We start from the raw sequence: 13,872 nt of genomic DNA, 5'->3' as shown, positions 1-13,872 counted from the left end.
ATGAAATTATAAACTATAATCTCTCTCCATCCTTACCTGTGTTTGTTTGACCTTCCCCCAGGTGGACTTTGTGGCCCACTCCTACACCTCTTCTGATGCAGAGGACGATGACATCGCTCAGGAGAGCATGGAGGACAGGAAGTACCCAGGCGAGGTCACCACGTCCAGCTTCAAGGTCCAGTTCTCGCCCAAAGACTGCAAGAAAGAGGTTCTACTGTAAGTCTGCTCTAAAATAACTTAAATCCAGCATTCATAACAACATTATAAGAGAAAAAGCATCCCAATTTTAATCTTAAAATTTCTATCTATGGAGTACTCTAATCTCAAGGCTGACACATAACTATTATAAAGGACATAGTTCAAAGTAGTACTGCCATCCACCCTCACTATGTTTTCAATTAATTAATTAATTTCCAATTATCTCCAGATGTCCCACCCCAGGTTGTGATGGCAGTGGGCACATCACTGGAAACTACGCTTCACATCGGAGGTATGACACAGCCCCACTCCCCTGCATTTCAACCAATGCAGTCGGTAGCGCTGTTTCACATTTTCCGTCTTACAACTACATACAACTGCATTTATAGTGTTTTTCAGGCACTGATTCTGAATGTCAACTAATCTGCACTTCTGCATTACAAATCCAGAACCTTCAATAATGACTATACTCTATTACTCTCTTATCCTGTGCTACAATGAATCCTGTAAACAATATTCATTGTTATGATTGGGATCGAGCCCTTTCCTTTGTTCTGCCCCTTATTAAATGACTTCACAATATCCTCTCCATCGCTCTCCTTCCCTCTCTCTCTCGCTCCCCCTCCTTCTCTCTCTCTATATTTTCCATATCTTCCAGTCTGTCAGGCTGTCCTCTTGCTGATAAGTCTCTTCGGACCCTCATGGCGGCCCACTCTGCTGAACTTAAGTATGTCTGTGCTTGTATTCCCCCTTCCGTCCTTCCTTCCTTCCTTCCTTCCAACCCAGGGGTAACTCTGCTCATGGAGTGTTGCATGTGTGTGCGTGTATTGGTTGCAGTTCAGCTCCAACACATCTGCAAACCTAACTGTTGTCTGACTTGAAGATCATGGTTAGTCAAGGATTTGAATTAGGTGTTAGTGCTGGGCTGAAATAAAAGTCTGCACACGCTTTGGCCCTCCTGGACCAGAGATCCCTATCCCTGTTCTAACTCTACTTTATGCTGACATGACTGAACCCTACTGATCTTTGTATTGTCACGACAATGTGCAGGGATGTGTCTTCCTCTGTTGCGATCTCCTGTATCAAACAAATTGCTATCCTATAGAGAAAGTGTGTTAGCTACTTTTATGAGAAATGCTTTCGTATGTTCTTTACATTTGCTATGCTATGCTCACATGACTTGTGCTGACCTCTGTCTGGTTGACCCCCAGGTGTCCGACCCCTGGATGCGATGGATCAGGTCACATCACTGGAAACTATGCCTCCCATAGAAGGTACACACAGATAGTTTATTGTTTTTGTTTCTATTTTTATTTCATCCTAGACAATCCTACTGCAAGATAGCCTAAAAAGGACTGTATTTTAATCCTTATTTTTCTCTCTATGTCTCTGTCAGTTTGTCTGGATGCCCTCGTGCAAAGAAAGGTGCTGTCAAGACAACACCCACCAAGGACGACAAGGAAGACTCTGAGCTTTTAAGGTTAGTCCACGACAAACCATTTGTTTTCTTTTCTTTACGATCCACACAATGGATTGCCCTTTATTTGGCCCTCTAGCTCTCAAACGAAATGTTGATTGCTTTCCTCTCTCTCTCTCTCTCGCTCTTCTTTCTCCTCTCCTTCACTGTCGACCCTGGCTTCCCCCCCTCCATTAGTAGATGCCCGGTGCCCGGCTGTGACAGCCTGGGCCACATCAGTGGGAAGTATGCCACCCACCGCAGTGCCTATGGGTGCCCCCTGGCAGCGCGGCGTCAGAAGGAGGGGCTCCTCAACGGCTCTCCTTTCTCCTGGAAGGCCTTTAAGACTGAGGGACCCACCTGTCCCACCCCCGGCTGTGACGGATCAGGACACGCCAATGGCAGCTTCCTCACACACCGCAGGTATTACACTCAATCAAATTCAAATAAAGGTTTTTGTTTGTGTTCTTACTGTTAAGGGTTTGTACGGGAGGCGAAGTCAGCAGAGTGTAGTGAACAGGCACACTTTTTATTCCGGTCCAACGAAAGCACAAAAGTACATAAATGTGCCCAAACACGGAACAATAGACAAAAAGTATGGCGCGTAATAATACCCATATAACATAAATACAATTTCACACAAAGACATGGAGGGGAACAGAGGACTAATACATGCAGTGTGATTAGGGAATGAAAACCAGGTGTGTATGGAACAAGACAAAACCATTGGAAATATCAAAAATGGAGCGGCGATGGCTAGAAAGCCGGTGACGTCGATCGCTGAATGCCGCCCGAACAAGGAGAGGAGCCGACTTCGGCGGAAGTCGTGACAGTACCCCCCCTTGACGCGCGGCTCCAGCGGTGAAACTCTCGCAGCAGTTCGGGGTCCAAAACATCCGCAATCGGGACCCAGCACCTTTCCTCGGGACCGTACTACTCCCACTCCACAAGGTACTGAAGGCCCCCCACCCGACGCCTCGAATCCAGGATGGAACGAACGGAGTACGCCGGGACCCCCTCGATGTCCAGAGGGGGCAGAGGAACCTCTCGCACCTCAGATTCCTGGAGAGGACCAGCCACCACCGGCCTGAGGAGAGACACATGGAACGAGGGGTTAATAAGGTAATCGGAGGGAAGCTGTAACCTGTGACACACCTCGTTCACCCTCCTCAGGACTTTGAATGGCCCCACAAACCGCGGACCCAGCTTCCGGCAGGGCAGGCGGAGGGGCAGGTTTCGGGTGCGAACACCGGGGCCTCACTGCGGTGATGTTCCACGCTAGTAATTTCACGGCTCGCTGGAGGTGAACATGGGTGGCCTCCCTTGTCTCATCCGCGCGCCTGAACCAGTCGTCCACCGCAGGAGCCTCGGTCTGACCCTGATGCCATGGCGCCAGAACCGGCTGGTACCCCAATATGCACTGAAAAGGGGAGAGGTTAGTGGAGGAGTGGCGAAGCGAGTTCTGCGCCATCTCGGCCCAGGGCACAAACGCCGCCCACTCCCCCGGCTGGTCCTGGCAATAGGACTGCAGAAACCTGCCGACATCCTGGTTGACTCTCTCTACCTGCTCGTTACTCTCGGGGTGAAAATCCGAGGTGAGGCTGATCGAGACCCCCAGACGTTCCATGAACGTCTTTCAGACTCTCGACGTGAACTGGGGACCCCGATCAGACACTATATCCTCAGGCACCCCGTTGTGCCAGACTTCCACAGTCTGTAGGGCCATAGGAAGACCGGGCAGAGGGAGGAGACGACAGGACTTAGAGAAACGATCCACAACGACCAGGATCGTAGTGTTTCCCTGTGAAAGAGGAAGATCGGTTAGAAAATCCACTGACAGGTGTGACCAAGGTCGTTGTGGAATGGGTAAGGGATGTAGCTTACCTCTGGGCAGGTGTCTCGGAGCCTTACACTGGGCGCACACCGAGCAGGAGGAAACATAAACCCTCACGTCCTTTGCCAAGGTGGGCCACCAGTACTTCCCAGTCAGACAGCGCACAGTCCGACCGATCCCCGGATGACCAGAGGAGGGTGACGTGTGGGCCCAATAGATTAACTGGTCACAGACAGCAGACGGAACGTACATACGCCCGACGGGACACTGGAGGGGAGCGGGCTCTGTACGTAACGCCTGCTCAATGTCCGCGTCTAGCTCCCACATGACCGGCGCTACCAGGCAGGAGGCCGGGAGTATGGGAGTGGGATCCATGGGCCGCTCCTCTGTGTCATAGAGCCGGGACAGTGCATCTGCCTTCATATTCTGGGAACCTGGTCTGTAGGATAGGGTAAACTCAAAACGGGTAAAGAACATGGCCCACCTTGCCTGACAAGGATTCAGTCTCCTCGCTGCCCGGATGTACTCCAGGTTGCGGTGGTCAGTCCAGATGAGGAAAGGGTGTTTAGCCCCCTCAAGCCAATGTCTCCACGCCTTCAACGCTTTACCCACAGCCAACAGCTCCCGGTCCCCCACATCATAGTTACTCTCCGCCGGGCTGAGGCTCTTCGAGAAGAAAGCACAGGGGCGGAGTTTTGGTGGCGTACCCGAGCGCTGTGAGAGCATGGCTCCTATAACAGCCTCGGGCGCGTCCACCTCCACTATGAAAGCCAAAGAGGGATCCGGATGGGCCAGCACGGGAGCCGAGGTAAACAGAGCTCTCAGGTGCCCAAAAGCCCTGTCCGCCTCAGCCGACCACTGCAACCATACAGGACCCCCCTTCAGCAGTAAAGGTAATGGGAGCAGCCACCTGGCCAAAATCTCCGGTAGTAATTGGCAAACCCTAAAAATCGCTGCACCTCCTTTACCGTGGTGGGAGTCGGCCAATTACACATGGCTGCAATGCGGTCACTCTCCATCTCCACCCCTGATGTGGAAATGTGATACCCTAGGATGGAGACGGCCTGCTGAAAGAACAGGCATTTCTCGGCCTTGACTTACAGGTCATGCTCCAACAGTCGTCCAAGTACCCTGCGCACCAAGGACACATGCTCGGCGTGTGTAACGGAGTATATCAGAATGTCATTGATGTACACCACTACACCCTGCCTGTGCAGGCCCCTGAAAATCTTGTCTACAAAGGATTGGAAAACTGATGGAGCATTCATCAACCCGTACGGCATAACGAGGTACTCATAATGCCCTGAGGTGGTACTAAACGCTGTCTTCCACTCGTCTCCCTCCCGGATACACACCAGGTTATACGCACTCCTGAGATCCAGTTTAGTGAAGAAGCACACCCCATGCATTGACTCAATCGCCGTGGCGATAAGAGGTAGCGGGTAACTGTACCTCACCATGATTTGATTGAGACCTCGATAGTCAATGCACGGGCGCAGACCTCCATCCTTCTTCTTCACTAAAAAGAAACTCGAGGAGGCAGGTGAAGTGGAGGACCGAATGTACCCCTGACGCAGGAATTCAGAGACATATGTCTCCATAGCCACTTGCAACAGGGGATACACGTGACTCCTGGAAAGCGCAGCGTCTGCCAGGAGATTTATCGCACAATCCCCCTGTCGATGAGGTAGTAATTGAGTCACCTTCTTTTTACAGAAGGCGAGAGCCAAATCGGCATATTCTGGGGGGATGCACACGGTAGAGACCTGGTCTGGACTTTCCACCGTGGTAGCACCAATGGAAACCCCTACACACCTCCCCGAGTACTCTCGCGACCACCCTGTGAGAGCCCTCTGTTGCCAGGAAATGGTGGGGTTATGATGAGCCAACCAGGGAAGGCCTAGTACCACGGGAAACGCAGGACAGTCAATGAGGAAGAGACTGATTTTCTCCTCGTGACCCCCCTGCGTCTCCATTGCCAGGGAGATGGTGGCCTCCCTGATTAACCCGGACCCTAATGGTCGACTATCCAGAGCATGTACCGGGAAAGGTCTAACTACAGGAATAATGTGGATCCCTAAACTAATGGCTAACGCTCTATCGATAAAATTCCCAGCTGCGCCTGAATTGACGAGCCCCTTATGCTGGGAATGTGGGGGAAACTCAGGGAAATAAACAGGTACAAACAGGTGGTCAACAGAGGACTCTGGTTGAGTGTGGTGCAAACTCACCTGGGGTGACGCCAGAGTGCCCTGCCTGCTGCCTCGACTCTCAGAGGGACCGACACGGCACCGACTGGAAGTGTGCCCTCTGCGGCCACAGATGGTGCACGTGATGGCCCCTCCTCCAGCCTTCCTACGTGCAGCCCCTCCCAACTCCATGGGCACCGGAGCGGGGGTGCTGGAAGATGGAACCGACAGAGCCCCCTCTGGACATCCGCTGGTGACCAGACCAGCTGGTTATCCAACCGGATGCACAAATCCACCAGTTGGTCAAAGGGGATGGTGGCATCCCTGCAGGCCAGCTCACGTCGGACGTTCTCGCGCAGGCTGCATCGGTAGTGGTAGATGAGGGCCCTGTTGTTCCAGCCCGCTCCGGCTGCCAAGATCTGGAATTCCAGGGTGAACTCCTGGGCACTCCTCGTCCCCTGCCTCAAATGGAAGAGCCGTTCGGGTGAACTCCTCGAAGTGGTCTCCTTCCCCCTACACAGCGTTTGACCACTCCAGAGCTCTCCCCGAGAGGCGTGAGACAAGGGCGGACACTCTCTCCCTTTCCGAGGGAGCTGGGTGAACGGTGGCCATGTAGAGGTCTGGCACTGTGCTGCCGTCCCATCATACTCCCTGGGAAGGGAGAGACGCATCCCACTGGGAATGGCTCCGGACGGGACAGGTAGAGGTAACTCCGGTTGCGCTGGTCGAGGCACTGGAGAGACTTCCTGTCTCTCCCAGCGGTCCATGGTCTGAACAACGCAATCCGTCATGGCACCAAGATGATGTAACATTGCAGAGTGTTCCTGGACGCGCTCCTTAACTCTTCTAACCGGGGTACCTGCTGTCTCCATGGTGGTGTGAAATTCTGTTATGGGTGTATATTGGAGGCGAAGTCAGGTGCAGGAGAGCAGAGTGCAGTGAACAGGCGCAATTTTTATTCCAATCCAACGAAAGCACAAAAGTACATAAATGTGCCCAAACACGGAACAATAGACAAAAGGTATGGCGCGTAACAATACCCACATAACATAAATACAAATTCACACAAAGACATGGAGGGGAACAGAGGACTAATACATGCAGTGTGATTAGGGAATGAAAACCAGGTGTGCATGGAACAAGACAAAACAAATGGAAATATGACAAATGGAGTGGCAATGGCTAGAAAGCCGGTGACGTCGATCTCCGAACGCTGCCCGAACAAGGAGAGGAGCCGACTTCGGCGGAAGTCGTGACACTTACATACACAATACAAACAGCTGGGCCTAAACATTAAATATTAGTAATCTACAGTGCCTTCAAGTATTCATACCCCTTGACTTGTCTGTATCAGCTTTGCACATCTGGATTTGGGGATTTTCTCCCACTCTTCCTTGCAAATTTTCTCAACCTCTGTTAAAATGTATGGGGAGAGGTGGTGAACAGCAATCTTCAAGTCTTTCCACTGATTTTCAATGAGATTCAAGTCTGGGCTTTGGCTGGGCCATTCAAGAACTTACACATTCTTGTTCTGAAGCCATTCCAGCGTTGCTTTGGCTGTATACTTGGGGTCATTGTCCTGTTGGAATGTAAATCTTTGCCCCCAGAAAATCATTTGCACTCTGAAGCAGGTTCTCATCAAGGATTTGCATGTATTTGGCTCCATTCATTTTTTCCTTTATCCTTACCTGTCTCCAACTCCCTGCCAATGAAAAGCATCCCCATAGTATGATATCACCACCAGTAGGGATGGTGTTAGACGGGTGATGAGCTGTGCCTGTTTTTTTCTTCCAGTGCTTTGCATTCAGGCCAAAGAGTTCTATTACATCATATTTATCCTTATGCTTTCAGTCTTTCACGTGTCTTTTTGCAAACTCCAGGCATGTGGTCATGAGCATTTTTCTCCGTTTGGCCACTTTCCCATAAAGCCCAGACTGGTAAAGTGCTGTAGAGACTGTTGTCCTTCTGGCAGGTTCTCCCATCTCAGCCAAGGGACTCTGAAGTTATGTCAGAGTGGTCACTGGGTTCTTGGTCACCTCCCTGACTAAGGTCCTTCTTGCCCGGGTGCTCAGTTTGATCAGACGGACAGCTCTAGGCCGAGTTTAACATCTCGACAGGTTTTTAAAGCATGGCAAAACATATTGTGTAAAGAGAACTGATAGCATATTCAAATAAAATAAACTAACTAGTAGTTAGTCACATTGGCCCTATTCTAGCAGCGCTCGCATCACGAGCCTCACTTCTCTTTTCCTCTTCTGTTGCTCCTAGTCTCTCTGGTTGTCCCAGAGCCTCTGCTAATAAGAAGAGAAGCAGGTTTCCTGGAGACGAGTACATTACAGCAAAGTTCAGGGCCAGTGATGGTAAGTCTGGACATAACTTCAAAGCTTCATCTGACAGTAAAAAAAAAAATATATAAAAAAAATCAACCCATTGTCTTCAGAGGACAAATATTGCTTTTTTTAGTTACATATACATTTTAGATATTACATTTTACATACTACATACTTTTATATACAGCATTCACCTAACAAAGCATTTACCTGACAAAGATATTTATAGAAAGATATACAGTTGAAGTCTGAAGTTTACATACACTTAGGTTGGAGTCATTAAAACTCGTCTTTTAAGCAATTAACAAACTATAGTTTTGGCAAGTCATTTTTCCAACAATTGTTTACAGAGATTATTTCACTTACAACTCACTGTATCACAATTCCAGGGGGTCAGAAGTTTACATACACTAAGTTGACTGTGCCTTTAAACAGCCTGGAAAATTCCAGCTTCTGATAGGCTAATTGACATCATTTGAGTCAATTGGAGGTGTACCTGTGGATGTATTTTAAGGCCTACCTTCAAACACAGTGCCACTTTTTGCTTGACATCATGGGAAAATCAAAAGAAATCAGCCAAGTCTGGGTCATCCTTGTGAGCAATTTCCAAACGCCTGAAGGTACCACGTTCATCTGTTCAAACAATAGTACGCAAGAAAAACACCGTGGGACCACGCAGCCGTAATACCGCTCAGGAAGGAGACGCGTTCTGTCTCCTAGAGATGAACGTACTTTGGTGCAAAAAGTGCAAATCAATCCCAGGACAACAGCAAAGGACCTTGTGAAGATGCAGGATGAAACAGGTACAAAAGTATCTATATCCACAGTAAAACTAGTCCTATATCGACATAACCTGAAAGGCCACTCAGCAAGGAAGAAGCCACTGCTCTTAAACCGCCATAAAAAGGCCTGACTACGGTTTGTAACTGCACACGAGGACAAAGATCGTATTCTTTGTAGAAATGTCCTCTGGTCTGATGAAACAAAAATAGAACTGTTTGGCCATAATGACCATTGTTATGTTTGGAGGAAAAAGGGGGATGCTTGCAAGCCGAAGAACACCATGCCAACCTTGAAGCACGGGGGTGGCAGCATCATGTTGTGGGGGTGCTTTGCTGCAGGAGGGACTGGTGCACTTCACAAAATAGATGGCATCATGAGGGAGGAAAATTATGTGGATATATTGAAGCAACATCTCAAGACAAGTTAAAGCTTGGTCGCAAATGGGTCTTCCAAATGGACAATGACCCCAAGCATACTTCCAAAGTTGTGGTAAAATGGCTTAAGGACAACAAAGTCAAGGTATTGGAGTGGTCATCACAAAGCCCTGACCTCAATCCTATTGAAAATTTGTGGGCAGAACTGAAAAAGCTTGTGCGAGCAAGGAGGCCTAAAAACCTGACTCAGTTACACCAGCTCTGTCAGGAGGAATGGGCCAAAATTCACCCAACTTATTGTGTGGGAAGCTTATGGAAGGCTACCTGAAACGTTTGACCCAAGTTAACCAATTTAAAGGCAATGCTACCAAATACTAATTGGGTATGTGTAAACTTCTGACGCACTGGGAATGTGATTAAAGAAATAACAGCTGAAATAAATCATTCTCTTTACTATTATTCTGACATTTCACATTCTTAAAATAAAGTTGTGATCCTAACTGACCTAAGACAGGGAATTTTTACTCTGATTAAATGTCAGGAATTGTGAAAAACTGAGTTTAAATGTATTTGGCTACGGTGTATGTAAACTTCCGACTTCAACTGTATATCTTTGTCAGGTGAATGTTGTGTATGTATTTATGTATGTATGTATGTATGTATATACACACACACATATATATATATATATATATATATATATATACACATCATATTGGACACCTGCTCATTCAGGGGAAGGCAGATAGCCTAGTGGTTAGAGCGTTGGGCCAGTAACCGAAAGGATGGTGGATCGAAGCACTGTCCTGACAAGGTAAAAATCTGTCGGTCTGCCCCTGAACAAGGCAGTTAACCCACTGTTCCTAGGCCATCATTGTAAATAAGAATTTGTTCTTAACTGACTTGCCTAGTTAAATAAAATAATTGTAAAAAATAAAGTTTTTTTAAAAATTTTACTATTTTATACATTGTAGAATAATAATGAAGACATCAAAACTATAAAATAACACATATGGAATCACGTAGGAACCAAAAAAGTGGTAAACAAATCAAAACTTATTTTATATTTGAATTTGCCACCCTTTGCTTTGATGACAGCTTTGCACACTCTTGGCATTCTCTCAACCAGCTTCATTGAGGTAGTCACCTGGAATGTATTTCAATTAACAGGTGTGCCTTGTTAAAAGTTAAATTGTGGAATTTCTTTCCTTCTTAAGCACTTACACTGCAACGGTGAAGTGTAAGTGCGTTATTGTGAAGTGGAAACGTCTAGGAGCAACAATGGCTCAGCTGTGAAGTGATAGGCAATACAAGTTCACAGAACGGGATCGCCGAGTCCTGAAGTGCGTAAAAATCATCTGTCCTCGGTTGCAACACTCACTAATGAGTTCCAAACTGCCTCTGGAAGCAACGTCAGTATAAAAACTGTTAGTCGGGAGCTTCATGAAATGGGTTTCCATGGCCGAGCAGCCCCACACAAGAACAAAGATCACCATGCGTAGTGGCAAGCGTCGGTTGGAGTGGTGTAAAGATCTATTCCATTGGACTCTGGAACAGTGGAAACACGTTCTCTGGAGTGATGTATCACGCTTCACCATCTGGCAGTCTGATCAACGAATCTGGGTTTGGCGGATACCAGGAGAACGCTACCTGCCCCAATGCATAGTGCCAACTGTAAAGTTTTGTAGAGGAGGAATAATGGTCTGGGGCTGTTTTTCATGGTTCGGGCTAGGCCCCTTAGTTCCAGTGAAAGGAAATCTTAACGCTACAGCATACAATAACATTCAAACAATTCTGTGCTTCCCAACTTTTTGGCAAAAGTTTGGGGAAGGCCCTTTCCTGTTTCAGCATGACAATGTCCCCATGCACAAAGCAAGATCCTGACCTCAACTCCATCGAACACCTTTGGGATGAATTGGAACTCCGACTGCGAGCTAGTGCTCTTATGGCTGAATGGAAGCAAGTCCCCACAGCAATGTTCCAAGATCTAGTAGAAAGCCTTGCCAGAAGAGTGGAGTATGTTATAGCAGCAAAGGGGGGACCAACTCCATATTAATGCCCATGCTTTTGGAATGAGATGTTCGACGAGCCGGTGTCCACATACTTTTGGTCATGTTGTGTACATACATACACATTTGATTTTACTCTGGTATACATTATATGTAGTGTTTTAAATAATAATAATTTCTGACAGTTTGTGCATATCGGCACAAATCCTAATTTCCATTTAAGTAACATTTCCATTGATGTCAATTGGAGACTAAGTGAAAATTCCACTTAAGTAGAAGTTAGCATTTGTCCCAACATGAAAAGTGGGTCAAGTCTTGTCCAGTAAAACTGGATGATCTTCAATTATGTTTGACTGTTGCTAGTTGTTTTATTGTTTCTAACTGGTTTGCTATTAATTATTCAGTTCTGGATAATGATGAAGATATCAAGCAACTGAACAATGAGATCAGGGAACTCAGCGAGTCCAATTCAGAGATGGAGGATGACATGATGAACCTGCACACACAGGTTGGTCTGCCACTTCTTAACAATAACCACTAAATACTGTCTTGACGTTCCTAATTCAATTAGAAATAAAAACAATGATTGTATAGAGAGTTTGTGGTGGACTGATAAGCTGTTATTGACTTGTTTGTGGCTAACTGAAGAACCGTAGTTGATTGGTTTGTGGTTCTCTGCTCCAGATCTCATCCATGGAGAATAACCTGAAGAGTATGGAGGAGGAGAACAAGCAGATCGAGGAGAGAAACGATGCCCTGTACATGGAGCTGTCTGGCCTGAGCCAAGCTCTGATCCGCAGCTTGTCCAACATCCGGCTGCCACACATTGTGAGTTACACCCAGGGATGGATCACTCAGAGCATGCACACACGCACGCACACACATAAACAAACACTTTCTCTTAGAGAGAAAATGTTGACATAACCTCAGTTTTACACATCTACATGCATAAAACACACATTTTCTAATTACACACACTTTATCTAACGTGTTACTTGTGTTTACTTCAGCAGGAGCCTATGTCGGAGCAGAACTTCGATACCTACGTGGACACCTTGACCCATATGTTCTCCAATAAAGATTGCTACCAAAACCCGGAAAACCGTGCTCTGTTGGAGTCCATCAACCAAGCAGTAAAAGGCATCGAAGTATAGTCTCTCAAAGGGAGATGAAGAGGCTAAATGGAATATATGAAAGAGAGGGAAAAGAGGAACGAGAGCAGGGTGACATGGTGTGTGGGTATACAAAACCCAACAACTATACAAAACCTAACAACTATAAATAAATCCATTGCTTTTGGAATATACTGTAGACCTGATTTTTCTTGTATTTGTTTTGGAGAAAATGTGTCCATTTCACATTGCTCCCCCTCCCTGCTTGCATGAAGGTTATCAAGATCAATGGACACCCTTGTGTATGGATGAGTACGGAAGTTTCAATTATGTCTTGAGTGTTCTTGAGTGCATTGGAGTAAAACTGTGTTGGTGTGGGTGTTTAGGAACGTTTTGAGGGGTATAATAAAAAAGCCACTTTAATGGTTCAGAACGGACTAAGAATGCAGTATACTGGCTCCAATACCCCATCATACAATATTCTCCTAAATAGTGTACATGTATTCCAACCCCATTGAGTAATGTTGATAGTATTTATGAGCGTAGATGTTGCACTTCCAGGGGATAGTTTTTAGTTTCATTACTATTGTTGTGTATGAATTTGAGTCTTAAAAATGTCTGTTTAATGTATTATTTATTCATGTTGTGTTAATTTAGCTTATTTATTCAGCATTTATTTATTGGCCTATTTATTTATTTTTACAAAACAAAATTATACTGAAGACATTTTTAAACAGCGATTGAGAGGAGTTTTCCTCTGCACTGTTGAAAAATAGGAAATATTTTAAAATATCAACTATAAATTGTTTTATATATCTTATTATTTATTTGAAATACTGGGATCTTTTTTAAGTGCAAATATTTTATAACCGACAAGTTTTGATAATTTTTTAAAGATTTTTCTTTTGTTTATATTATTTATTTTATTCCATAAAGTATTTTGAGACACCTTGCAATGAACTGGGAGAAATGTGTATGTATTTAATATTTATTTGATAATGAAGAACAAAGTGAATGGAGATGTTGGTGTATATTTATTTTGTATTGTCTATGTGTTAGTGATGATGGCTGTGTATGGATTAGTCTTTGCCCATATGTTGATATTGAAATAAAGAAAACCTGTGCTAATTTAACTAAGCATCATGGAATATGTCACAATTAATTATGATTGTGAGTAATGATTGTAAAAGTGTATATGAATATTGTTTATGGCTACAGATATTTTGTGGAATGGTTGTGGGATACAACAATTGAAAGGATGAGGACTGAGCCAGGTATACTACGCTGAACAAAAATATAAACCCAACATGCAACAATTTCAAAGATTTTACTGAGTTCCAGTTCATATAAGGAAAAAAGTCAACTGAAATAAATCCTGTGAATGTTGTCCAACTCCCAATCAGTGTTCGAAGTTTCTGGATATTGATGGGAACTGAAACATGCAGTCGGTCCAGAGTATCCCAAACATACTCAATGGGTGACATGTCTGGTGAGTATGAATGCCATTGAAGAACTGGGACATTTTCAGCCTCCAGGAATTGTGTACAGATCCTTATGACATGGGGCCGTGCATTATCATGCTGAAAC

At 45.8% G+C, this 13,872-nt stretch overlaps 1 protein-coding gene across 13 annotated transcripts in view; it reads left to right on the top strand.

Moving 5' to 3' along the window:
• Positions 1–13,418, top strand: part of myt1a (myelin transcription factor 1a) — a 35,935-nt gene extending 22,517 nt beyond the window's left edge. For 9 of the 13 annotated variants that reach the window (XM_021615769.3, XM_090184352.1, XM_090184351.1 and 6 more), the window contains exons 14-23: positions 62–216; positions 428–490; positions 857–925; positions 1,410–1,472; positions 1,595–1,678; positions 1,853–2,077; positions 7,946–8,037; positions 11,578–11,681; positions 11,858–12,001; positions 12,184–13,418. In XM_021615769.3, coding sequence (XP_021471444.3) covers positions 62–216; positions 428–490; positions 857–925; positions 1,410–1,472; positions 1,595–1,678; positions 1,853–2,077; positions 7,946–8,037; positions 11,578–11,681; positions 11,858–12,001; positions 12,184–12,327 — 1,143 coding nt within the window. In that variant the 3' untranslated portion in view covers positions 12,328–13,418. The remainder of the gene's footprint in view (positions 1–61; positions 217–427; positions 491–856; positions 926–1,409; positions 1,473–1,594; positions 1,679–1,852; positions 2,078–7,945; positions 8,038–11,577; positions 11,682–11,857; positions 12,002–12,183) is intronic. The other 4 variants (XM_021615770.3, XM_090184354.1, XM_090184353.1 and 1 more) reach the window with 2 other exon arrangements.
• Positions 13,419–13,872: the final 454 nt, after the last annotated feature.

This window comes from Oncorhynchus mykiss, chromosome 9, assembly GCF_057628025.1.
Source record: "Oncorhynchus mykiss isolate SJ-2025 chromosome 9, ASM5762802v1, whole genome shotgun sequence".
Lineage (NCBI taxonomy): Eukaryota > Metazoa > Chordata > Actinopteri > Salmoniformes > Salmonidae > Oncorhynchus > Oncorhynchus mykiss.
Note: the sequence above shows the minus strand (reverse complement) of the source record. Positions and strands in the feature narration are given on the sequence as shown.